We start from the raw sequence: 24,463 nt of genomic DNA on the forward strand, positions 1-24,463 counted from the left end.
CTCCTTTCGCTATCGCAAATTCTTCCTCTTACCCAAAGTTCCTTAGATCAACGTGTTTGGTAGAAAGCCTATGATTTTATTGTTAGAATGAACAAAAAGAGACGCGAGGCCAGCCAGGCCTACGTGACCTGGGGAGGAAAGCGAGCGGCAGAAGCCACACCGCAAAGCAAATGAATGCCTTTTATTGAAGTGACAGAGCAGGGCTGCCAGGACCACGTCCTCACGGCCCGTTCCAAGTCCTCAGCGACGCGGCCCTGCTCCAAACAGCCCGGCACACGACGACCGCGTCCACAGAGGGGCCGGCCACGCACCTGGTGTTTCCGAGCAGCTGAACCACGCGCAGTGCCCTTCACAGCAGGCGTTTCACCAAACCCACCCCAGGGTCTGTGCACAGACCCTGTGAACAGAATGCCCTCACGAAAATTCACTTCAAAATAGAGACGCTTTCTCGGAACCGTAAACGCCGTAAAAACGCAGAACATTTCTTTAGGAAAGACTGGATCAAAGCGACACCTCGAGTTCAAAACAGCGCGTTCGCGGGGAAGAGCCGGGGCTCCCCCGCCTGCCGGTCAGTTGTTCTCGATCTGCTCCAGGTCCAGCTCGCCGCGGCCCAGGGGGAAGATGCCCTCCTCCCCAGCGCTGTCCCAGTCACTTGGGTCCCCGCCACTCCCGCCCTCGCCCTCACCGGCCACCCACCCCCGCCAGACCCCCGGGCTGGGGCCGGCGTCGCCGGGGCTGGGCGCAGCGGTGCTCATGGGGCCGTGCGGGTCGCACGGGGAGGACACGGCTGTCTTCACTTGGGCGTCTTCCTCATCCTCGTCTTCATAATCGAGGGAGCAAAGGCTTTTTGAATTTTTTAACGTCTGCAACAGAAAAGACACGGGCTTGAAGCATCTCCAGGAGGCCACAGGGGAGGTGGCATCCCACCACGAGGGGTCCCCGAGGTCACAGAAGGCGTCCTCGGTCCCCTGGGCCCCGCCACATGCCCTCCCACCCTCGGGGCCACTTTCTCAGAGCCCTGCCTGCCCGCGCTCCTGCCTTGCCCAGGGCCATGGCCCCACTGAGACCTGGCGCATGGGGGACAAGGGCCCGGGGACTCGAGGCCGGAGGTGTGTCCACGATCCCATCAAATACCTGCGGAAGGACTGGCCGGAGGTCCGGGGTCCTCGCGCAACAACGGCCCCGCTCGTCAGCCCAGCCGGCGCCCGCCTCCACAGCCTGCCTCGGGGGACCCCCGCCAGGGCCCCCAGCTCCTGCCAGGCGAGCCCCACAGCCACCCCCGGTGCCCACCTTCCTCTCCCCTCAGCCCTCCCTCTTCCAATGGTTCTGCTTTCAACACCGACACGCCGCAACTGTCCTCACCTTAGAACGCCTGAGACGCACACCCTCCACAGGGGGCCTCCCCTGAGCCTCCACCCCCTCCAGCCTGGCGGGCGTCTCCCCACCCCGCGCCCCCGGACGGCCGGCCCAGAGCGCCCGGCTGAGAGCCGCTCTGCCGATGGTCTGCCGCTGCCCCCGGTCCCTCCCTGAACTCCTGGTCCCGCAGCTTCGTGCAGCGCCACGTGCTGCCCACGGCGCGTCCAGGCGTCACCCCTGGGCTGCCCACCCTGCCCCGCAGACACGTCACCACGTGTTTTGGGGCTTCTCAGGGCATTGGCAGAATCCGACATGGCCACGTGCGTGTGGGGGTGGCGGCCACGGGGCGAGGGTGCCCCCAGGCCTCCCGCGGTCAGGCTCCTGGACACACGTCTCCCTGGAACAGGCCCCCCAGAACCACACACGCAGCTCCCTCTGGAACCAGCGCTTTCGGGGGTGCCACTCAGCTCCACCAGACCAACAGCCTTGTTTCGGCTGTTGTCCTACTGGAAAGAGTGGGCCGCCAAGAAGTAACACTGAAGAGTCAAGTCCCTGAAGATCTGACAACTGGCCACAAGCCCTGGTCACAAAATGAGGACGCGTGAGATAATTTCTTCTTCATTCCAATCAAGGTGGACGCCACAGTCAAGGTCACTTTCGTACGCAGATCCCACAGCACGGCGGGCCCAGCCCTGCACCCACAGCAGCAGAAGCCGACGTGTCCTTCCTCACATCTCCACCTACAAAATTCTCCTTTTGATTCACAGCACGGAAGTCGAAGCCCTACCCAGACGGTAGTAACCTGACAGCTGGCGGGAGGACCACGGCCCACAGGTCCTCTCGGTGGCCAGGACGGAGGCCCGCCTACGACCACAACCGCGGCTCAAGCGTGAATGCGGCAGCTCTGGACACTCCCGGCTCAGGCCACGCACAGCTCGAAGCCACTGACTCTCCGCACTGAAGAGCCCAACAGGGGCGTCACAAAGCTCCAGACGGCCGGGCCTGACCTGACACGTGTGACCCTCGCTGCCGGACGGGCCTGCTCTGGTCTGACGGTGACCTGCATCTAAGCAGATGAACAGAAAATATCTTTTCAAAATCAAAGGTCAGGACTTGCCTGGTGGCACAGCGGTTAGGAAACCGCCTGCCAATGCAGAGGACACAGGTTCGATCCCTGGTCCAGGAAGATTCCACAGGCGGTGGGGCAACTAAGCCCATGCGCCACAACTACTGAGCTCACGTGCTACAACTACTGAAGCCCGCACACCTAGAGCCCATGCTCCGCAACAAGAGAAGCCCCCGCAATGAAAAGCCTGTGCACCGCAACGAAGAGTAGGGTCTGCTCGCCGCAACTCGCCGCGCGCAGCAACGAAGACCCAACGCAGCTAAACATAAATAAATAAATAAATAAATTTATTTTACAAAAACAATCAAAGGTCAAAACTTTGAGTTCTGAATCAGGGGCCCTCAGTTTTAGAGGGTCTTTCTCCTTGTGTGCAAAACAGCCTGGGGGATGCGCCCACCACAGACCACCCAACTGACGCGGGCAAGAGCTCGCGCTCAACCCTCCGCGGCTGGAGCGAAGAGGCCCCGTGAGACTGAGTCGCGAGCTTCTGCAAGAACAGACACCATCCTGCCAGCAAACGGCCAGCCCGGCCCAGCCGCAGGCTCGTCAGGTCTCTTCCTGGAAGCACAGCCCAGCGTCCATGCTCCAGACCAGAGCTGGCCCTGCCCACAGGCCACGGCCACAGCCCAGGCGGGAGCCTCCGGCTGCCCGGAGCCCCTGGAGCCCAGCACCCAGGCGCGTGTCCAGCCTGGGCTCCAGCCGAGGAGAGGAACCTGGACACGCACCGCGGCCGACCCGGCCGAGCCAAGGCCCTCCTCACCCGCCACGGGCGGAGGCCGGCCCGATGGACACCACAGGACTGGGGGGACGGGGGCGTCCACCACGAGCAGGACACATGCGGAAATGGGGGCCGCCTGAGGGTCGGCACCCCGTCTGGACTCCCAGCCTCCCCAGGCAGCACTGGAAGAGGCCTCTCTGTGGAACTGGGGGTGAAGACTTGGGGGGTCCCAGCACCCCACAAAAAGCTCACGGCCGAAGGGCCACACCCAGGCACATGGGGCCGCCGATCGGCCTTTGGGTCCCCGTCTTAAACGCAGGCAGGCGTCCCAACGTTACCAAACACCTGGGGACAGCATCTTCTACGTAAGGCAGCAGTGAGGACAACCCAAAAGAGGAAGCAGTTTGGAGGAAACAGGCGATGCAAGACAAAGAAAACGTCCCCAAAACCAGACCCCCAACACCCAGGGATAAGATCCTCCATCTGCGAACCGGCAAAGGGAAAGAGGGGACCAGTCAGGAGACCCACCCTCTGAGGCCGGGGGCCCCAGAAGGCAGACTGAAGAATATCACGCCCCGAAATCATCTCCCCAGCAATGCGGGGGCCCCCTGCACCCGACTGACCCCCAAGGACCCGGCACAACCGACACACACAGACACACGAGGTCTGTCCTCACGAAGTGCTTGGAGGACAGAGAGGAGACTGGGGAACCAGGACCAGACGGGATGGTGCGGGGCCCGGAAGCTGAGGGCAGCGTCTGGAGTGTGAAGAGGCCGGTCCTGGGCAACGGGAGAGGACGTGCAAGGCCTCTGAATCCATGCCACCCCCCTCCTTCCTCAAGAAGCCGTGCGCGAAAGAGATGGTGACAAGGAAGGCTGACCCCTGGGTCTCGGGGTTGGCGAGTCCACTCTGCAGTGGACGGCCACCTGTCTCTGGGTCTCTCTGGAGGCCCAGACACCGGCCGGGGGGGCTGTCACCAGGTCGCACAGCCAGGATGGTACCACCGCGGTGTCTCCTGCTGGGCGGCCTGCAGTGCCCGGGGACCCTCATTTCACCAGCGAGAGCCCCGTGGTGACCTCAGCGACAGGGCACGGGGGCCTTACGAACACAGCCTCTCTCATGCCTCGTGCCCTGGGCCCTGCGTGTCTGGCACCTCGCCTGACCCCGGCACTGACCTTCTCAGAAGAGGGGAGAGAGCGTGGCCCCGAGACCGCTGGGCACACCTCCACCCACAGTGCCACCCACAGCGGTCACAGCGTCCCCTCCGCAAGAGAGATGGGTGTACCCGCCACGCGCGGTTTTTACATGCATCACCTTCCACGTCCGTCTAAAGCAATACGCTCACGCGACAGTCGATCGGGAGAAGCGAACAGGTTAAAGCAGACTAGACAGAGTACATCTACCATGACACGGTCTGTTTATTCAACTTGGGGGAAACTAAAGCACGAATAAAAAGGACGAAATGAAAGGCAGACACGAGCTGCTCAGAAAACGAACTTGAAACACGTGGACAGGGAACTAGCCTCACAAATACAGACGCTGCAGGTCAACCACCACCGCCCCGGGTCTTCCCCGCCTCTGCCGGACCCTCCCATGGTGCCCTCCCCCACCCTGGGCTGGTGGACGGACGGCCAGGGTGAGGCCCCCAGCCCCACCTGCTCACCCTCTGCCCCCCTCAGTCCAGGAGGCCATGAAAAGGCCGCGACTGCCTGACCTCTCGGTGCCGGGCCCCCCGCCCTCTCACCGGCCCAGTGACATCCACACAAGACTTGGGAGTCAGGGCCCGGCCGCCCCTGTGGCCACTGGGGAGGCACATCAGCGCCCTGGCCTCGTGGGGGGCCCTCCCCACGCCCACATTCCGGCCACAATCTCTAAGGCACTGTGTGCATGACACAAAAATAAGGACAAGAACCAAGAGGCTGCTTCTGAGAGAAAGCAGTGGGAACCAGCTGACCAACAAGCTCCCAGGCCTGGCGGCTCCGGGCAGCTGCGGGCGGCAGGCCCGGGTGGGAGCCGGCCTTGGACAGCGTGGAGCCCCAGCGCTGTGTCCAGGGGCCTGTGCACTCTGACCTCTCGGGGCTCCTCCCGCGCCTAGGAAGCCTCGTGGAAGGGAGACGGACTAAGGGACAGGAAACCTGGGGGTCTCCAGGTACAAACGGACAGAATTCGCCAGGTGTCCAGGCTGAGCGACGGGCATTTCCCCGAGGCGACGCCCTGCGCGGAGGGGACGCCTGGTGACGGCGGGTCCTCTATGCCCCAGCCGCCCGCAGAGCCCAGTGACCGCCGCGGCCAGCCCAAGGGAGGGACCGGGACCAGGGACTCAAGTCACTCCTGCAGACGGTGCTTGGCCCTCCCGCTTGCAGCCCCGCAGGAAACACCCACGACACTCTCAGCTCGCTCCCCGCGCAGCGCGCCGCAGCGGGCCTGCCGCCCTACAGGCCCCACACCCCAAACGCAGGGAGGCCCGAACCTCGCCACTCAGACCCCGTGACCGCTTGGCCACTGTCACCTCACTCCCCTGACGTTTGAAATAATCGCGCTTTCTAGGTACGCTGTAACATCGTGATGGAGTACAGAACATACTTGGTCTTCGTGCGGGTGCTTGGCTCAGAGCTCTAAACTCCTCGGGGTTCCCTGAGTGACGGGGGCGGGGGAGCCCCTTCCAACCACACCCGAGTTCACGCCAACACGACTCGACCCCGCAGCAGCCTCAGGTTGGGGGCTGGTCACCAGCGGAACCAAGCCTGGGATTCCAGGGTCGGACTTTCAGCCCACCCCACCTCCACCTCCAGGGACCCAGTTAATCACCAGTGGCCAATGGCTTAATCAATCACACCAATGCAACGAAACCTCCATAAAATCCCCTCAACGGTGGGGTTCCTAGGTGAGCTCGTCAAGGTGCTGGGAGCGTGGTGCACCTGGAGAGGGTGTGGAGGTTCTGCGCCCTCCCTATGCCTTGCCCTACGCATCCCTTCCATCTGGCAGTTCCTGTGTTGAAGCCTTTATGATAAACGGGTGTCGTAAATAAGGTGCTTTCCCGAGTTCTGTGAGCCATTATAGCAAATGATGGACCCTGAGGAGGGGTCGTGGGAGCCCCCTATTTATAGGTACAGGAGGCCCTGGACTTGGGGCTGGTGCCTGAAGTGGGGCCGTCTTGTGGGGCTGAGTGTTGACCTGCAGGGTCTGCACTAACCCCAGGTAGTTCATCTCAGAAGTGAAGTGAGTTGTTGGACACTCGGCTGGTGTCTGCAGAGAACAGCAGGTGTGTGGTGGGAAAACCCAGGCATTCAGTTTCAGAGGCGGTGTGAGTCCACACAGGTCACAGTCACGTCGTCTGGTGAGGGACGGAGGGGCTGCCGACCGGCTGAGGGGCCCGCTTGGGCACTGACCTCTGCACCCAGCCCGGAACTGACCCCACGCCTCAAAATGGGCATCAGAACTGGCACGGGGGGAAGGTTCTTCACCAGATGCTTTTCAACAGGTGGCCGTTATGATCTGTTTGCAATGTTCCTAGCCACACACACTTCATCATTCACATTAAAGATAAAAAAGTACAGACTACAAATTTTAAAGGCCTGAGAAGTACAATGGGCAACTTTGTACCCAAAACTGAAACCTTAACTGTAACAGACAAGTCCCCAGAAATACTCAAAACAAACTGAAGAAACAGAAAACCCTACTAGATCCTGACTGGAGAAAGTGGGTGCGGGTCTGTTTAAATCCACATCCACCCCAGGCCCAGATGGCTTTCCAGCAATCCCACCAAACCTCCGCCACGTGAGGGAGCGGGGAGGTGGCTCCCCCAGCCCCAGTCCAGACTTAGGTGCCCACAGCCCTGGCCGACAGCATGGCCGTGACCTCGGGGAGTCCCTGAGCAGAACTGGCCAGCTGAGCCGCTCCTGGGTGCCCAACCCACAAGAACATAGCACAGACGTGTGCTGTTTACGCTGCTAGATGTGGGCTGTTTGTTACGAGGCAACAGATGACTGATACACTATCTTATGCATTCATTTCAGAGATGGCTCTGCTGGGGACATGAGGGTTGAAGGAGAGGCAGACACCGATGAGTACGAGAGAGGTTGCCAGGAGCCTGGGGCAGGATGGCTGGAGAAGGAAGGGGACACAGGACGAGACTGCTGGGCCCGGGAATTGCGTGGTAGGGGCGCAGGGGAGCTAGCTCTAGGACCACAGCCACGCGCCCGTAACAGGAGGAGCCTCTGCCCTACCCAGGCTTGTCCCTGTCCTGCCCACACCCCAGCTCCCGTCTCCTCTCTGCTCCCCCACCAGCTGCCCTGCACGGCAGCCTCTCCATCACAAGGCGATCACGACCATGCTTGGCCCAGAACTCAGCAACCCAAGAGTTGCCAGGCTGGGTCCACACACATCTGTGGTCAGTGGTCCTGACACCCTCCTCCTCACCCTATCCCTGCCCCTCCCTGGTCTGAGGGGTTGGCACGCCCACCCAGCAGTGAGGGCTCCCCCTGCTCTGCTCCCCCTGCCTACTCTGGAGTCCCTGGTGGGAACGTCCCCACAGTCCTGCCCCTTCGGGGCCCACAGACGCTGCAGTACTCGGAGCTGGGGGGTGCATATCGGGCTCACGGCCAGCTTTCCTCCGCGGCACGTGGCAAAGCTCGGAACACCCCCTTCCTAAACCCCAGCTCCCCGCGGAAACTTCACAGCCAGCAAGTGTGGGTTGGGAGCTCCCTCCCCACCACTGGGAAGAACCTTCCAGAAAACCCACCAGTCAGGAAAGGTAAAGCTGACAGTGAGGTCGAGAGTGGGTGTAGACGGCATCGTGCAGCCTGGATCCCACCTGGGTTCTGTGGACCACGGAGACCTCAGTCCCACCCTGCGGGCTCCTGTGCCCCCGCCAGGACCCCAGGCACAGCCGCCTCTGTGATGAGGGGGCCTGGCAGGCCGTCCTCTCCCTTTTCTCACGCCAGAGCCCCGTCCTTGCTCCTCAGCACCCCCAGAAGGTCCTGCCATCCCCCTGCAAAGATGCACAGGTCAGACCTCTGGAAACCGGCTCTTTCCTTTAACTCTGCTCTGAACTGCCTGCGATCAGAAAACAGCATGGGAGGGGCAGGCGGTGACCCCGGACACCAGAATCTTCAAGCTGGTTCACAACCCAAACTCTGAACAACACCTTCTCCAGAGGCATCATTGGTGGCAGGCTCCGCAAAGGACGGCAAGGAAAGGCTTGGTGGCGGACAGCGCCCGCTCAGCCTCGACGCACAGGTCAGACCTCTGGAAACCAGCTCTTTCCTTTAACTCTGCTCTGAACTGCCCGCGATCAGAAAACAGCATGGGAGGGGCAGGCGGTGACCCCGGACACCAGAATCTTCAAGCTGGTTCACAACCCAAACTCTGAACAACACCTTCTCCAGAGGCATCATTGGTGGCAGGCTCCGCGAAGGACGGCAAGGAAAGGCTTGGTGGCGGACAGCGCCCGCTCAGCCTCGACGCCCTGACCAACGGCTCCTGTCTCCACCCTGCAAAGGGCAGCCCAGGCCCGCGTGGGGGCGGATCCCCCCATAAGCGCCCCGCCCCATGGAGGGGGCGCCTGCACTGGACGCAAGAGGGAGCCTCACCCGCGTCATTTTCAGGAAGTCCAGGGCCGGGCGCGGCCAGCGGGCATCCTCCTCACGCCTGCGCTTCCGCTGGCCCTTCCCGCCCGCGCGCACACATGGCTGAGAGCGGCAGCGGAGCAGGCCCCGGCGGCGGCCCAGCTCGGGCGTGGACGCGGGCGTGGACGCGGGCGTGGACGCGGGCGTGCTGCCCGCTGAGGGTGGGGCCGCGTCCACTGGCAACAGGTGCTCCTGTGACAGGGACAGGCGGCGGCGCGGCGAGGGCCAGCGAGGTCCGGCGGGTTGCCGAGCCGGGCCCAGGGCCAGGAGGCCGCTGCTGGCCAAAGCCGAGGCCGGCCGGGGCGCGGGGGGTGAGGCGGAGCTGGCAGCGGGGAGGGCTCGGCCCGGCGACCAGGCGCTCCCGGCCTGCAGCGTGGCGCTCCCGCCACTGTGGCACCGCCGCTTGGAGACAGGAGCCCAGACTCTGGAGCCACCGGGGCGCCACGGGGACCGGCAGCGCGCCAGCTCGTCGGGCTCCGACAGGGAGCGGCAGTGTCGCTTGGTGGGTGGCGCTGAAGGCGGCCCTGCGCCGTCCCTGAGGTCCCTGGCACTGACCGCACCCAGGCTGGCGCTCGGGCTGCAGGGGCCAGGAGGGAAGGGGATGGCAGGGCCCGTGGCCCCCTGGCTTCCAACGGGCTGTCCTCCACCGACGACCTTCCAGGAGTGCTTGTCTTCTGGGGAAACATGAAGGAGAGACGGGTGAGGGGCGCACGCCCCCCGCGCCCTCAGCCCTACCTGGCCCCAGGGTGGGCCCAGCCCTGCTCGTGGGATGCCCCTCCTCCCCGCCCCTGCCCTGCACAGTCGCAGCTCACACCACGGTGGGGATGCCTAGGGGCACGGGGAACCTGACACCACAGACCCAGCTTCCTCGTCATCAGACGGGGGCATAAGGGTCACTCGAGAGGCTGAGCGTACAGGGGTCAGCAGCTCGACACAGATGGGCTCACGCAGGCAGCATACCTGGGCACGGGGGCAGCCAGGGGAGTGGGGCCAGGGCTGGGGGAGCCCAGAGCCCTGATGACCTGGCCCGGGGGCGGCTAGCAGCCCCTCCAGCCCAGCTGCTCTGCGGTCACCCCCAGCCGAGGGGCCTTGGCATGGAGGCCGGGACCCGCCGCTGGGAGAGGCACAGGCAAAGGCCCTGGGCGACCCCGGGCCACGAGGACGCACAGTCAGTCAGAAAGGACGGCAGGGCTGGCTCCGCGGCCTACAGGAAGCCCAAGGGGCTCCGAGCCAGGACTGGCCCTGTGTGGGACGGAGACGGTGCCCAGGGCCACGTGCGGGCCCATACCACCCGAGACAGCTGCACCTGAGCAGCCCGGAGGGAGCCGAGCACAGCGTCCCCGTGGAGGTGAGCAGGGCCGCAGGGGAAGACCTGGATGCCACTTGGACTGTCCGGCCTGAAGTCGCACCACTAGCACCTCACTGCGACCACGGACACCAGCCACGGTTCGTCACAGGGGCCACGGCGCCCACACTCACACTCACGCAAACAGACTTACGCTCGGGCGGCCAAGCCTCCTAGGCCCATTCAGACCACAGGGCACACGTGGCAGGGGCGTGCGGTGCAGGGAAGGGGTCCCGCAGACCCAGGCCCTCCAGGCACGCACAACCCCGGCTCCCACCACTGGCCGGGTGTGCGCCACACCAGCGCTGCGGCACAGGCCGTGCGTACCGCCGGACCCCCGTCCTTTCCCTGGTGGCCACAAGACCCCACCGGGCGGGCCTTTCAGGTCTGCACTGCCAGGCCGCTTCCAGAAAGGAAGCTCTCCAACCCGCACCGCTGCCCAGAGGAGGGAGAGGCCAGCAGAGGAGGGGGCGCAGCAGGGGCCTCGCGCTCCGTGTCAGCCTCCCCGTCCGGCCCTGCTCACGGGGTCCTGGCCCACAGCAGCCCAGAAAGACCCGCTGGGGCTTTTAAATACTTACCGTCGGTCTCAGAAGGGAACGAGTGGCCACTGGTGTTCAGTTTCTGGGCAGAATACTGAAAGTGAAGAGAAAGAAGTTTCAGTGCTGCGGGTTTACACGTGCGGATTCAGAAAGAGTTCCAACTCAAGAAGCAGGCCTGTGTTTTTATCCCTGCAATAAACTTGTTTGTCCCCAACACTGTCTTTCTTGGTGACTAAAAAGAAAAACATGGGCCCCGAATACATTTCTTTTCTTAATCAGGATTTTTAAAAGCCTCACAATTATTCAGTTAAGTAAAGGACATAGAGGGCCACAAGCGGACTTCCCTGGTGGCGCAGTGGTTAAGAATCCGCCTGCCAATGCAGGGGACACGGGTTCAATCCCTGGTCCAGAAAGATCCCACATGCCACGCAGCAACTAAGCCTGTGTGCCGCAACTACTGAGCCTGCGCTCTAAAGCCCGTGAGCCACAACTACTGAAGCCCGCATGCACTAGAGCCCATGCGCCGCAACTACTGAAGCTCGTGCGCTCTAGGGCCCATGTGCCACAACTACTGAGCCTGCATGCTGCAACTACTGAAGCCTGTGCGCCTAGAGCCTGTGCACCCCAACAAGAGAAGCCACCGCAATGAGAAGCCCACGCACTACAACGAAGAGCAGCCCCTGCTCGCCGCAACTAGAGAAAGCCCACATGCAGCAATGAGACCCAACGCAGCCAAAAGTAAATAAAAGTTTTTTAAAAAAAGAAAGAAAGTGACAAGGCAAACCATGGGATAGGAGAAAATATTGGCAAGACACACATCCAAGAGAAGACTTGTATCCAGAATATACAAAGAGTTCCTACAAACCAGTGAGAAAAACGCACACAACCCAAAAGAAAGACGAGCAAAAAGACAGCAAAAAGGACATACAAACACCCAGTAAGTACAGGAAATGGCCCTGGTCTCACTGGTCATCAGGGACACGCGGTCAGAGTCGTGAGCAGATGCCACCATTCCCGGCCAGGGAGACGGCACGGCTGGGGCGCTGACGGGCCTCTGGGCAGGCCTTCGCTTAACACAGTGGGAACAGACTTCCACAAGAGGCCTACACGCAAACGCAGTCAGTGGTGTCATTCTTAACAGCCAGTCGTGGACACATCCCAAGTGTCTGGCAACAGGAGACGCGGACCATTCAACAGAGTAAAGGAACAGCTCCTGATGCGCCGTCCACACAGTGAACCCAGGGGCGCTCATTCGCCTTGAGTGGAGAAGCCAGTCTCCAGGAGTACACGCTGCATGCCGGCACTTCTGGGACAGCAAAGCCACGTGGGGCCACAGGGCACCTCCCGGGGCGGTGGAGAGGTTTGCAGTGACAGTGACAAGGTTACCGCGCACACGACTGGAAAACCCACCCAATCCACACCAAACCCCATCTGCGCATTTCACTAGATGAAACGTACACCTCAATAAAAAAGTATTTTTTAAACTCAAGGCTTTAAAAGCTGAGCTCTCTGCCAACCCAACTATACCTGCACAGCCGGACGTGCTGGAGGACACACACAGCACGCTGAGGCTACGTCCACGGGGGCCAGCACACGCTGACCCTCCCTGACCTGGCACCCCCCCTCACTCCTCCACCTAGCACCCTTCCCAGGCCCCCAGCACAGCCCTGCAGCAGAGGGGGCCTGCTCCCCTGACCCGAGTCATGGCCTCTGCTCCGGCCCTGGCCCTCACTGAGAACGGACGCCAAGCACCTGTCCCCACCAGGCTCGTGTCCCCACCGGCTCCTGTCCCCACAGGGCTTGCGTCCCCACCAAGCTCTGGGGCCTGTGGGCCCTGCTACCCTCTCACTCCCGCGTCCGGCCCAGGCTCCAGCTGGCTCGCCGCCCACAGCCTCTGCTCCACCGAATTCCAGCCCTGTGTCAACTCCCAACGCCCCTCCCCACTCTACTTGTCCCCAGCACATCATCTGCTTCGCCTCGACCCCAGCATCGAGAACAGCTGCCCTGCTCTCTGGGGCGCCCCGAGCCCAAAATCAAACAGTGATAGAGATGACGGGGACTCTCTTGCTCAGAAAGATACACTGAATTGTGTCTTTCGCTATGTAAATTACACTCTTATTTTCTTTTTTTTTTCTGGCTGCGCAGCTAGCAGGATCTCAGTTCCCTGAACCGAGGCCCTGGGGCAGTCAAAGCGCCCAATTCCAACCACTAGGCCACCAGGGAATTCCCTCCTCTTTTTTTTTTTTAAGTGAATGTTAGAGCAGGTGCTCTAAGCCACGTCTATGCACCCATAGCACAGGAACCCCACGGACACGTCAGCAAGCCTCACCAGGAGCTCAGTGAAACGCCCACTGGTACAGAAAGGCATTATTTCCCACACACGTGCATCCTGTACAGAAGGACGTGTGGGGAAGTCACACAAGGTGAAATGATGTGTCACAACGGGAAGAGTTATAAGTGGGGCTTCTCTTGTCATGCTCTCTCTACAGCGAAACCCGCTCGCGTGCCCCCTTCCCTGCAGGACACCACCGGCGACAACAGGCCAAGGGCTGGGTGCGGGCGACACAATGGCGCTGAGCGCCCGCCCGGGGAGACGCTCAGGCACGGCCCCCAACACCAGACAGGTGCGGATGCTCCGCCGCCTCCCTCCGGACCTCCAGTTTAACCAGGCAGGGTGTGAGCTGAAGGACACGGCAACACGGCCCTAGAAATCGGCTCCACCTCGGGCAGAGCTAACCCACAGAGACACAATTCAAGAGGAGCTCTCAGGAGGGGCGGCGCCCGAAGGCACGGGCAGCGTCTGGCGGGCCCGGCTGCCGACCAGGGTGGACGTTTGCCCACTCAGCGCCCAGGACCGTACGCGTCTATGTGTAGCTTAGGCTTTCCAAGTTTGTTTTTAACGAGGCTGAGGACCCACCATCACGACGCTGACGGGCTCTGGGGGCTGCGAAGGCGCCGCAGCCTCCCTGGGACACTGCCCCCTCCCTCCTCACCTCCCCCCATCCTCTCCCCCAGCTGGGGCCCAGCCCAGGCAGCGGCCCCCAACACGGGCCGGGCAGCTCACCGGGCCGGCATCGTAGCTCTTGCGGGCAAGGTCATCCAGGCTCTGGTTCTGCAGCTTCTCAGTGATGAGGGTGACCATGGTCTGGGGCCCGTGCCCTCTGTCCGCGCCGACAGGCCCTGGGGTTCTGGAACATCAGGCTTCGGGAGGCCCGGGCCGCTGCTGGCTCTGAGCTAACCCTCAAGGGTACGTTTCCATTTTAAAGACGAGCGATCCATTCCCGAGGGTTCTTCAGAGCCTCGTGCCTGTTTCTGGCAAAGAGAAACAAACCATCATAAGGATTACAGGCAAAGCCATTCAGCTAATGACTCTGTCACCCGCCAGGACTGCGTGTGTGAATATTCTGATCTCGCTGCCTAACAAAGACCCTCCCGCGTGAAAACTACCACACGAGCTCTCTCCTGGAAAATGTAATAAAAGCAGCGGTCTGGGTGAAGGATGGCAGGTGGACACGCATGAGAGCCGGCGAGGGAGGCCTCCCCACCCCTGCTCCAAACACAGGCGCCAGACGGGAGGAGGCGCGACCGCCACGCTTCGGACTCGAGAAGCTGCTGGAAACCTAGTCCTCAGCCAGCGGCAGCGAGACCCCAGAATCGAGCTGGCCGTGAACGGCCGGACCCACCTGGCCGCTGACCAGTCACCGCTGACCACTGACCGCAGCAGTTAGACACCCCTCCGCCCCACCTGGCCAGTGAGAGCCCCACCCCCAACTGGGGTTCCCTCCTGGGAGGGGGGCGGGGGTGCAGAGTTGGCAGCAGACCCAGCTGGCGGCGGCCCGGGGGGACGCTCGGAGGACCCGGCTCCCCGCAGACGCCGACAGGAGAGGGCCGGCCACCCGCCCGCCACGCAGGCACCCCCTTCTCAGTGGCCCGCTGCCGCCCGTGAGCAGCTGCTGAGGGCCCCCAGCCCAGGAAGCCACAGACAGAGGCGACAGACAGGAAGACCCCAGCAGCTGGAGAAAACAGATGACGCCAGAGGACGAGAGCTTCCGAGCGAGAAGGCGCCGTATCTACACAGTAAGATCGCTAGAAGGGAACGTTCAGAGAAAACTAAAAGAGCTGTTGGGAATTAAACACGACAGCAGTGATGGAACCTCCATAATCTTCAGAGCCCGGCTCCTAACTGCCTCCCAGAGGCCGTGAGCTCGCCCCGACCAGAGGCCCCATCCACACCCAGGACTGGTTCTAGGCCAGGAGAGCTGCTCTCCATCCACAGCGCCCACGTCTGTGCCCCTCAGCCTGAAGCCCGTCCACGGGGTCTTCAGCACCCAGCATGCTTGGCGCTGACAGCACCCCTGGGCTCCCCCTGTCCTAAGTAGAGATGGCCATCTCTTCCAGCACAGCCGGGGACCCCAAGGCCCAGACAGGAGGGTCAGGGCCAGCAGTTCCCCAGGGGGCAGCTCTGCACTGGCAGTGGTTCTGCTTCAATGCATTGCGAACCCGGGAACCGGATCAGAGCTGGCCACACCACACGCCCACCGCCAGCCCCCAGTCCCTGGGCAGGACCAGCCAAGCCACAGAACAGCTCTCCCTGCCGCTCCCCACAAAGCCACCTGGGCCCCACTCAGAAATCCCTCACAGGAGAGGGGCTTTACGAGGGCCCCTCATCCCGACACGTGACAGATCAGCCTCCCTTGCTGCAACCCCCCGACGCCCACGGCACTGCCCTCTGACAGACGGCAAGGGGGCAGCGTCCTCCTCTGCCCTCTGCCCTGAGCCGACCGCTCGGGGGTCTCTCAGACCCTCCTGTCAAACCCTCTTCGTGGCACACGGCACACAAAACCCTAGAAAGGTAACAGCAGCCACGGCAAAATTTGAAAAAAATAATAAAACAACTAGTACTTTAAAAACAGGCCCCACGGTCCTTGGAGAGATGGCTGATGTCCAGGGCTGGGGCAGGGAAACGACCAGAGGAGGCTGGGGCATCTCCAGGTGCCAGAGCATCAGGACAGGAGCAGAGAGTGGTGACAGGGCCCCCAGGGCAGCTGCGAAGCGAACGAGGCAAGTGGACTATACTCCACAGAAAAAATAAGATGCACAAATCCACGCTGAAATAAATAATTGAAAAGGTGGGCTTCCCTGGTGGCGCAGTGGTTGAGAGTCCGCCTGCCGATGCAGGGGACGCGGGTTCGTGCCCCAGTCCGGGAAGATCCCACATGCCGCGGAGCGGCTGGTTCCGTGAGCCATGGCCGCTGAGCCTGCGCGTCCGGAGCCTGTGCTCCGCAAAGGGAGAGGCCACAACAGTGAGAGGCCCGGGTACTGCAAAAAAAATAAATAAATAATAATTGAAAAGGTAAGGAAATTGGGGAGGGGGAAGCTCTTCCTTTTGGTAGAATGCCAACTAAGACATGTAGATGGAAGGACGGAATGTCTTTTAAATGACCACCTGAAAAGCACCGCATAAAGTTCCAGGCAAGAATCATCGCTGAAGCTAAAGCCAGTGGGTGGAAGCACGAGGAGAGGCAGGGTATCACGGGGCCCCAAGGGTCTCCCTGCAAGGTGCTCCATCGTGGACCGCACAGCACAGGCGCCTGGAGGCCTCACAGGGCCCCAAAGGGTCTCCCTGAAAGGCTCTCTGTCGTGAATAGCACAGCACAGAAGCCTGGAGGCCTCACGGGGTCCCCAAGGGTCTCCCTGCAAGGCTCTCCGTCGTGGACCACACAGCACAGAAGCCTGGAGGCCTCACGGGGCCCCAAAGGGTCTTCCTGCAAGGCACTCCATCGTGGACCGCACAGCACAGGAGCCTGGAGGTCACCGCGAAAGCCAGAGGCCAAGGTGAGCACAGCCTGTTCCAGGGCACAGTGACAGCATGGGACACAGGATTCCTGTCAGAAACACAGAAGCTGGATTTAGCTGTGAGGAAAAGTCAGACAAACCCAAATGAGGTGAACTGTGCGAAGTGACGGGCAGCGATCAGCAGTGTCAGGGCCGGGAGAGACGCACACGAGGGGGTCCTGCCCTGCTGACGACCCTGGGAGGACACGAGGTCCTGGGTCAGAAAAAGGGCTCCAGGGGACAACGCCTGACATCTGCATCAGCACAGCGGTCAGAGCCAGCACCTCGGGTCCCGATCCGACCCTCGCGCTGCGCCACGTCCGACACGGACGCCAGGAGCCACGCGGCCCACAGGGGGCACGGCCAGCTTCCACGTGGAATGGTCCTCCGCCACCACTGCAGATGTGCAAGAAAGGCAACAAAACAGTGTCAGTGCAAACACGGCTCCTGGCTGCTGCGGGCCAGTGCGCGCAGGGCGCAGCAGCTGCGGACAAAGCAAGAGACGCCCAGTGGGGACGCCCAGCTGCCCGCCCGGGGCTGGGGGTGGGGGCTGAGCACCGGGCAGAGGAGAACGACCGTCCTGGGTAACGTTTTCATTTTCGTCTTGGGGAAGGAACGCGTGCCATTCACAGTTGTTAATATGCAGATTCAAATCCCAGCTCCCCGGAGCTGCCCCCACGAAGAACCGAAAACGGGGGGCTTAGGACAGCAGAAACCTACTTCCTCCGGGTTCTGAGACCCAAAGCCAGAAGTCGAGGTGTCGGCAGGGTTGGCTCCTCCTGGGGCCCCCAAGGGGGGATCCGCTCCCTGTCTCCCTCCCAGCCTCTGGTGGTGGCCAGCGGTCCTTGGCATCCTTGGTTGTGTCGGCATCACACCCACCTCCGCCTCCATCCTCAGGCAGCCTCTCCTGTGTGTCCTGTATCTCTGTATCTCTTCTTATCAGGACACCAGTGATTGGGTTGAGGTCCACCCTAATCCAGCATGACTACATCTTTTTTTTTTCCTTTTTTAAAAATATTTATTTATTTTTGGCCGTGTCGGGTCTTCTTTGCTGCGCTCAGGGTTTCTCTAGCTGTGGTGAGTGGGGGCTACTCTCCGTTGTGGTGCGCGGGCTCTAGGTGCCCGGGCTTCAGTAGTTGTGGCTCACGGCCTCCAGAGTGCAGGCTCAGTAGTTGAGGCACATGGGCTTAGTGGCTCCGCAGCATGTGGGATCCTCCTGGACCAGGGCTCGAGCCTGGGTCCCCTGCATTGGCAGGCGGATTCTTAACCACTGCGCCACCAGGGAAGTCCCCAGTATGACTACATCTTAATTTACATCTTAATGTAAAGGTCCTGGGGTCAGGACTTGAGCAGACCTTTTGGAAGGACACACTGTGTCAACCCTCAAGGCCAAGCCAGTTCCCCTTATAAGAAATCAAACAATCAGGATGGAACCTCACGGGCACAATGCATAATGCCCTGCACGTCCCTGCTCAACGGTCAGCATGATGAGCCGGGGCTGGAGCAGCTCAGGACAGCGTCCTGGCCCTGAGGGAGGCAAGCTCGCCTTGGGAACAATGCCAGCTGGTGGCAGGTGCTAGAAGGAGGCGAGCAGGACCCCATCCATGGCAGGGCGGCCTGTTGGGAGGACGATGGAGCCAACACTGAAATCTGAGCAGGAGGTACCAGGACAGAGGGACAAACCCAGGACCCTGGGGGCCCAGGTGGACGCAGACGCCAGACGTGAGAGAACTAACCGGCCCTGCCGGCCGGGCGCTGAGGGCCGGGGAACAGAGGCTCCGTCCCACAAGCCCTAGGACGACTGAGGCAGACGTGTGGCCAGGGCTCCTCGGCACCCCTGGAAGCACAGGTGACCTTTGACTCCACCCACAGCCCCAGTTCAGAAGCTCCAAGACCCCGCGCACACACACTGGAGCATCCCCTGGCCAGGGGACAGTCTCCTCCCGTGTCAGGCGGACCCGCCGCAGAGGAGGCCCGATTGTGGACGCCTCGCCACTTCTCCTACCGCGAGAAATTCAAAGCCGCTGTCCTCCCTCCAAAGGCGCTGGTCCTTCTTCACAAGCAAACCAGTGACCCGGCTGCCCACCTCCCAGGGCTCCTCTCCCTGCCCACCCCTGTGAGCCTGGGCGGCCGCAGCAGCAAAGCTGTCCCTTCCCGTCCACTCAGCAGCCCTCAGCTGGCCCCAACAAGAAGTAGCCACAGGGCTCCAACCACCAGAAACACCCTGCGTGGCTGCGGGACAGAGGCCAAAATCCTCACTCTGGGCCTCCTGGCCCCTCACGTCCCCACACAGGCACCCTCCAGGCCCAGGGGTGTCACGCACACAGTAAGTGCCCAACGGGCGGCCCCGCGCGTGGCCCGACCCAGACTCTGAGGGCCTCTCGGCTGGCCGCTCTGGCCCATCTCATCCTCTGGACTCCACCCTCCACAAGTGCGCCAAAGTGGCTCTGCTTTTCTGTTCTTTTCATTTCAGTTTATTGACATAGAGTCAGACAGCATTTGTAAAGCCATGTATGAGTGTCTGAGGGCGGCCACACGCTGGGGGCTTAAGCAACAGACACTTACTGTCTCCCGACTCTGGAGGCTGTGCTCCCCCTGAAGGCGCCGGGGAAGAGTCTGTTCCGGGCTCTGCCCCGGCTCCTGGTAGCTCCTTGGCCTGTGGCAGCCTCACTCTCACTGTGTCTGTGTCCAAAACCCCCCTTATTATAAGGACACCAGTCGTTTTGGATTAGGGGCCACCCTCCTCCAGCATGAGTTCACCTTAACTAATTACATGCAACAATCCTAGTTCCAAGGCACCGGGGTTTAGGATTTCAACACAATTCAGCCTACAACAAGCCACGTCTATCGTATCACGGCAACGCATAGGTTTAAAAGCCAACACTGCTGCGTTTCTGTAACGCAGAGGACGGGCACCAGCAGTGCCTCTGCCAGGGCACTTCCCCGCAGCTCTGCACTCGTGCCCCGAGTCCATGCTGGACGGTGCATGCGCACAGCTGTCCTTGGTTGTCTCTGACTTGGGGAGCATCAGGGCTGAGGTCTTGCCAGCACGTCCCCACACCAACTCCCTGCCCCCCCCGCCTCCCAGCCTCCCAGTGCGGCCCACCAACACTTCCGTAAGTCATCGCCGACATCACTCTGTCATTGTAAACAGCATCCCCAGCTGAGCCACACAGGGAGCCCGTTTCCTCAGGTTAACAATAATTGCCTCCTTTTGCTCCTACACAAAGTTTCTGCCCGATACAAACTCTTCCCTCAGACTCCCCCAAAGAATTATCAACTCGGCAAGCAAGCTTCATTTGGTCAAAGATGTCAGGACAGCCGTTAGGCCGTGCGTTCCTGGACCCCCGGCCTCTGCTCAGGCCGGAGTGGCGCTGGCCAGCTGGGCCCTGGGCCTCACCCTCACCTTGTGGCTTCCTGAGCAGGGTGCCTGGCAGGCGTGTCATGTCCGCGCCCCTTCTCTCCTCCCTGGATGCCTGCCGGACTTTCTGACTCTTCTGTCTCCCAGGGCCGGGAAACATACACAGGGCCTTGAGCAGGGTCTTCTTAACCAGGAACCCAAGCCACTGGGGCCTCGGAGGTTCGACAGCGTCACTGCCGAGCCCCTCCCGTCCCCCCTGCCCCTGGTCTGTTTCAGGGACAGCCGGTGCTCTGCATTGCGCTCCTGGGCTGGCCCTCCCTGATCGTCCGTCTCTGTCTCGTTTTTGTTGCTGTCGATCTGTTTCCACAATGGCCAACACCTCATCTTCCACGCCTTCCAGTGACATGTTTATTTCTGCTCCCCTGTTTAACCCGAGGGCCCCGGCGCGCCTCTGAGCGCCGTGAGCCTCCGTGTGTGCTCATCTATGAGGCTCTGACCCAGCACAGGGCTCTCCTCCTAACAGTTTCTTCGTCCTGTCCCTGCTATAGTGTCTCGGTTCCCTCAGCCAACTCTGCTCAGCTGGACTCAGCTTCAGGCCGGAGGTGTCCCCTGTGCCCATCACCCTGCTCCCCTTTCACGCTGGGAGGGGCCTGCACGGCATCTCCATCGAGGGCCACCCGGTACTCGGGGAGGAACAGGTGGATCCGCGTGGACAGCAGGCTGCAGACGCCAGCAGCCCGGGCTGGGGGCGGGGGGACAGGGCCACTGGAAATGCAGCCTCCCTCCAGCCCTCAAGCCGGACCCAGCCCTGGCTGCACCCCAGACCCCGGGCCCGAGCCTGGGCTCTGGACAGGCTGCTCCAGCTCCCCCGCCAGCTCCTGAAGCACGAAACGGGGAGAAAAGTTTCCAGGACCTGCTCAGTCAGTGGTGCCAGAGCGCGGGGAGGCCAGAGCCAGGCCACTTTAGACCCAAAAGCATCGGTTCCGGGGTTTTCACAGAAAAGACAGCACGGGGCCCCCGGCGCCGCAGACCCAGCAGCGTGTCCCCAGTTCCAGGCGCGTCGTGCAGTCACAAGCTCGAGGCCGGCACAGCGGCACCATCTCCAGCTTCTCAGAGATTTTCTTTCATTTTCTCACCAAGAACACTCGAACAAAACTTGGAAGCTGACTGGACATGAGTTATTAACTAGCACCGTTTGTGTGCTGGTCTCAGCGCCCCCCAGGAGAAGGTGGAGCTGAGGTGCCCCTCGATCGGACAGAGGCGAGGTGATCTCCGGGCGCTACAGAGGCCTGGTGCCTTTAGGGACACACGCTGAAGGCACCACGCACGGGGCAATCACAGTGACGGAGAGGCCAGCCACCCCACTCCCCACATCTTCCCAGCCCCGGAGCCAGGATGTCCCCCGAAGGGACGCTCAGCCCCAGCGCCCGGCCAGCCAAGCTCCTCCAAATTCCGGGCCCTGAGACCCTGAGCAGTAATAAATGAGCCTTGCTGTTGGAAGCCACCAGTTTTGGAGTGAATTTGTTGTGCTGTCATAGTAACCAAAGCAGTGACACTTAGCAAAGCGAAGGGAGCCAAGCGTCCCCCTCGAGCTGCTGGAGCCAGTCACGGTCCCCACTCCTGCATCACATGGAGGCTGGGAAGGAAAGGGGAGTGGCCATGTCCCCACGCTGCACACAGGCCACAAGGGAAAAGTTACTGCAGCCGCCGCAAACGCCCGATGATTTTCAGTTGGTGGGGTCTGGGGTACGACTCCACGTCAGGGGTTCGGTGCCTTCCCTAACAGGGCACATTCGGTGCCACACTCATGACCCCTGGGAAAGTCTGAGGCAAAGACAGCCCTGTGTCAGTGCCACTGAAAAACTGTGCGCAAGGCCACCGAAGTCTTTTCGAAAAGACTTCAAAACAAAACAAGAAAAGAAGACAGAAATCACCTATCCTAACTAACCAACATCTTGCTAATATTAAAATACACAACTGGAGGGTTTAGACAACAGGAGTTTTAGTTTAAAGTTGCCCGGAAACCATGTTTGAACTGTGACCTTTGCAAGGCAACAAGGAGAAGAAACTCACATGATATCAATAAAAAGGAGACTATGACCGTTACCTCCCTGCTAGTGCGTGCAGAGTGCACCACGCTGCAGAAGAGACACCACACCCAGAAAGTTGGTTCTGAGAAAGGATGTAGGGTGGGCTCTGATCGGCTGGACAGAAGACCCAGGGTCAGACCCCGGCGGGCCTGCTTCGAGCTGGGCTCTACCAGGTCCGTGACGTCACCTCTCTGGGAAAGAACCAGCCAGATCATGAGGCTGCAAGGAATCAAATTAAGGAACGCGCATGAAAGTGCTGGTTCCCCGGCACACGTGTTAAATTACGACCACTTTATAACAAACGCTTAAAAGACTGTCAAAGTCCACGTGCCTTTCAAAAATATTACAGCAGAAAAAGCCAAAAGGGTTTACATAAAAATTTTAATTTGCTTTAAAAAAAAAAAGTTGTTTTTGAATGTCTGCAATGCACCTGTAAAAAACACCAGACTGGGGCTTCCCTGGTGGTGCAGTGGTTGAGAGTCCACCTGCCGATGCAGGGGACACAGGTTCGTGCCCCGGTCCAGGAGGATCCCACGTGCCGCGGAGCGGCTGGGCCCGTGAGCCATGGCCGCTGAGCCTGCGCGTCCGGAGCCTGGGCTCCGCAACGGGAGAGGCCACAACGGTGAGAGGCCCGCGTACCGCAAAAATAAACAAAAAACACCGGACTGTTGCCCTGGTTCTTTTATCTACCAGCAAACAAACAGGCCTCCTATGTGCCTGCTCCCTGTGTACCCAGGTGCGCATGAGCAAATGTCTCCATAACCAGGAAAGGTCCTGATGCACCCACTTAAAAAGGAAAAAAAAGACAATAACGTTGGCAGCCTCTCCATTACACATTCCCAGCAGCTACAAGAACGCCTCTCCTCTCCCCAAATCCAAAGTAAGTCAAAAAAATGTAGGGATCCACCCAAAGAGCAAACACCCTTTACACCACACGTGCCACCCACCCGTGATCCTTAACCAAGGTCTAATGGTTCTCTGGACAGTGAACCATGGGAGGAGACCAGTTTAAAGAAAAGCCACTGTTCCTAACCAACTGCTATCTCAATTTCAACTGGGGGGTAATATTCCAGAACTTCAAAATCAAACTGTTTCCCGGCCTTCTACCATCAGACTGCTAAGGCTGCGCTTCCCTGTCCGGACCTGCTTTGATAAGACAGTGAGATGAAGAAGCAGAACCTATAAGCTCAAGTTAAATTTCTTAAATATTGTGAAACTGAAGCCATTCTTGAAGTCGAACTAACCTATCTAGAAAAGGTCTCAATACAGAGACGTCATCATATACTCAATTAAGTAGTGAGTGCTTGAGTTAAAAAGAATTGTAAAGTTGTGGAAGCTTAGAGTCAAGTACAGGTAGCCCGTGACCAAATGCAAACAACTGGAGTCAATTTAGCACAGACATAACACTTCAGATCTGCGGCTGTACTTGGAGTAAAGGGAAAATAAAGCAGAAATAAAGAAAAACACTCTGTCTACCTAACGCACCTCTCTCCACTCCCAGGAAAAGTCTGAGAGACTCAACCCTCGTCTATGCAGAGAAAGCAGCTTCGGAATCCACTTGCAATCACCTTCCACAGTTCGCCGGGGAGGGTCTGGTCTCCCCCGTCGTGCGGGTCCACCTTTGGGCTCCCTTGACGCACAGCTTATCACGTCCAGCTTCCTGCTTCTCTCTCGCTGCAAGATGACAGGCACATGAGTCTCGGGAACCGCTCAGGCCGCGCGTCTCGGTACCGGAACGACGACAGCTCGCAAAGGCGACACCCAAAGTCGGTTCAGCAAGTGGCAGCGCGCCCCAGGCAGGGCCCCTTACAGCCAAAGGGCGCGTAGAGTGTACGGGGCCCCGGGTGCGCAGGCTCTCGGGGCGCGCGGGGGTCCCGGGGCGCGGGGCTCTTGGGGAGCAGGGATTCCGGGGCGCAGGAGTCCCAAGGCCAGGGATTCTCGGGGCGCGCGGGGGTCCCGGGGTGCGCGGAGCTCTCGGGGCGCAGGGGGCCCGGGGCCCGGGGCTCTTGGGGCGCGCAGGGGGCCCCGAGGTGGGCAGGGTCTTGGGGTGCAGGGGGACCGGGGAGTGGGGGGCCCGGGGCCCGGGCCGGTCCGGGGGTGGTGCGCGCGGCAGGAGTCCCAACCCCAGGTCGCGAGCCCCCGGGTCCCCGCGCCCTCAGCGACCCGCCCGCCGCGCTCTCCGTGTGCAGCGGCGAAAACGCTCGGCACCGACGCGAGTGGAAAAGCATCGGGCCGCGCGGGCCGGGCTGAGCGCGCTGACAGGAGCGGGCACCCTCTGGCCCAAGTTCACGCGCGGCCCCGCGCGGGCGGGCGCACGCACGGCCCCGGGTGCGCGCACGCACGCCCCGGGTTCTCGCGGGCCACGCCGGGCCCTGCACCTGAGCTCGGCCGGGCGGGCTGAACGAGGGAGGCGCCGGCCCTCAGGCCGCGCTCCTCCCTCAAAGGACGTCGCGCCTCAGAAGCAAC

The 24,463-nt window shown here is 61.1% G+C and overlaps 1 protein-coding gene across 1 annotated transcript; it reads right to left on the reverse strand.

Moving 5' to 3' along the window:
• Nucleotides 1-152: 152 nt before the first annotated feature.
• On the reverse strand, nucleotides 153-24,223 carry FAM53A (family with sequence similarity 53 member A). The gene is made up of 5 exons (XM_082837879.1): nucleotides 23,566-24,223; nucleotides 13,776-14,023; nucleotides 10,751-10,805; nucleotides 8,792-9,501; nucleotides 153-863 (listed from the first exon to the last, which is right to left on the reverse strand). The coding sequence occupies exons 2-5, from the start codon at nucleotides 13,851-13,853 to the stop codon at nucleotides 570-572; spliced, it is 1,137 nt and encodes a 378-aa protein (XP_082694005.1). The 5' UTR covers nucleotides 13,854-14,023; nucleotides 23,566-24,223; the 3' UTR covers nucleotides 153-569.
• Nucleotides 24,224-24,463: the final 240 nt, after the last annotated feature.

This window comes from Leucopleurus acutus, assembly GCF_964270905.1.
Source record: "Leucopleurus acutus genome assembly, chromosome: 4".
NCBI classification, from domain to species: domain Eukaryota; kingdom Metazoa; phylum Chordata; class Mammalia; order Artiodactyla; family Delphinidae; genus Leucopleurus; species Leucopleurus acutus.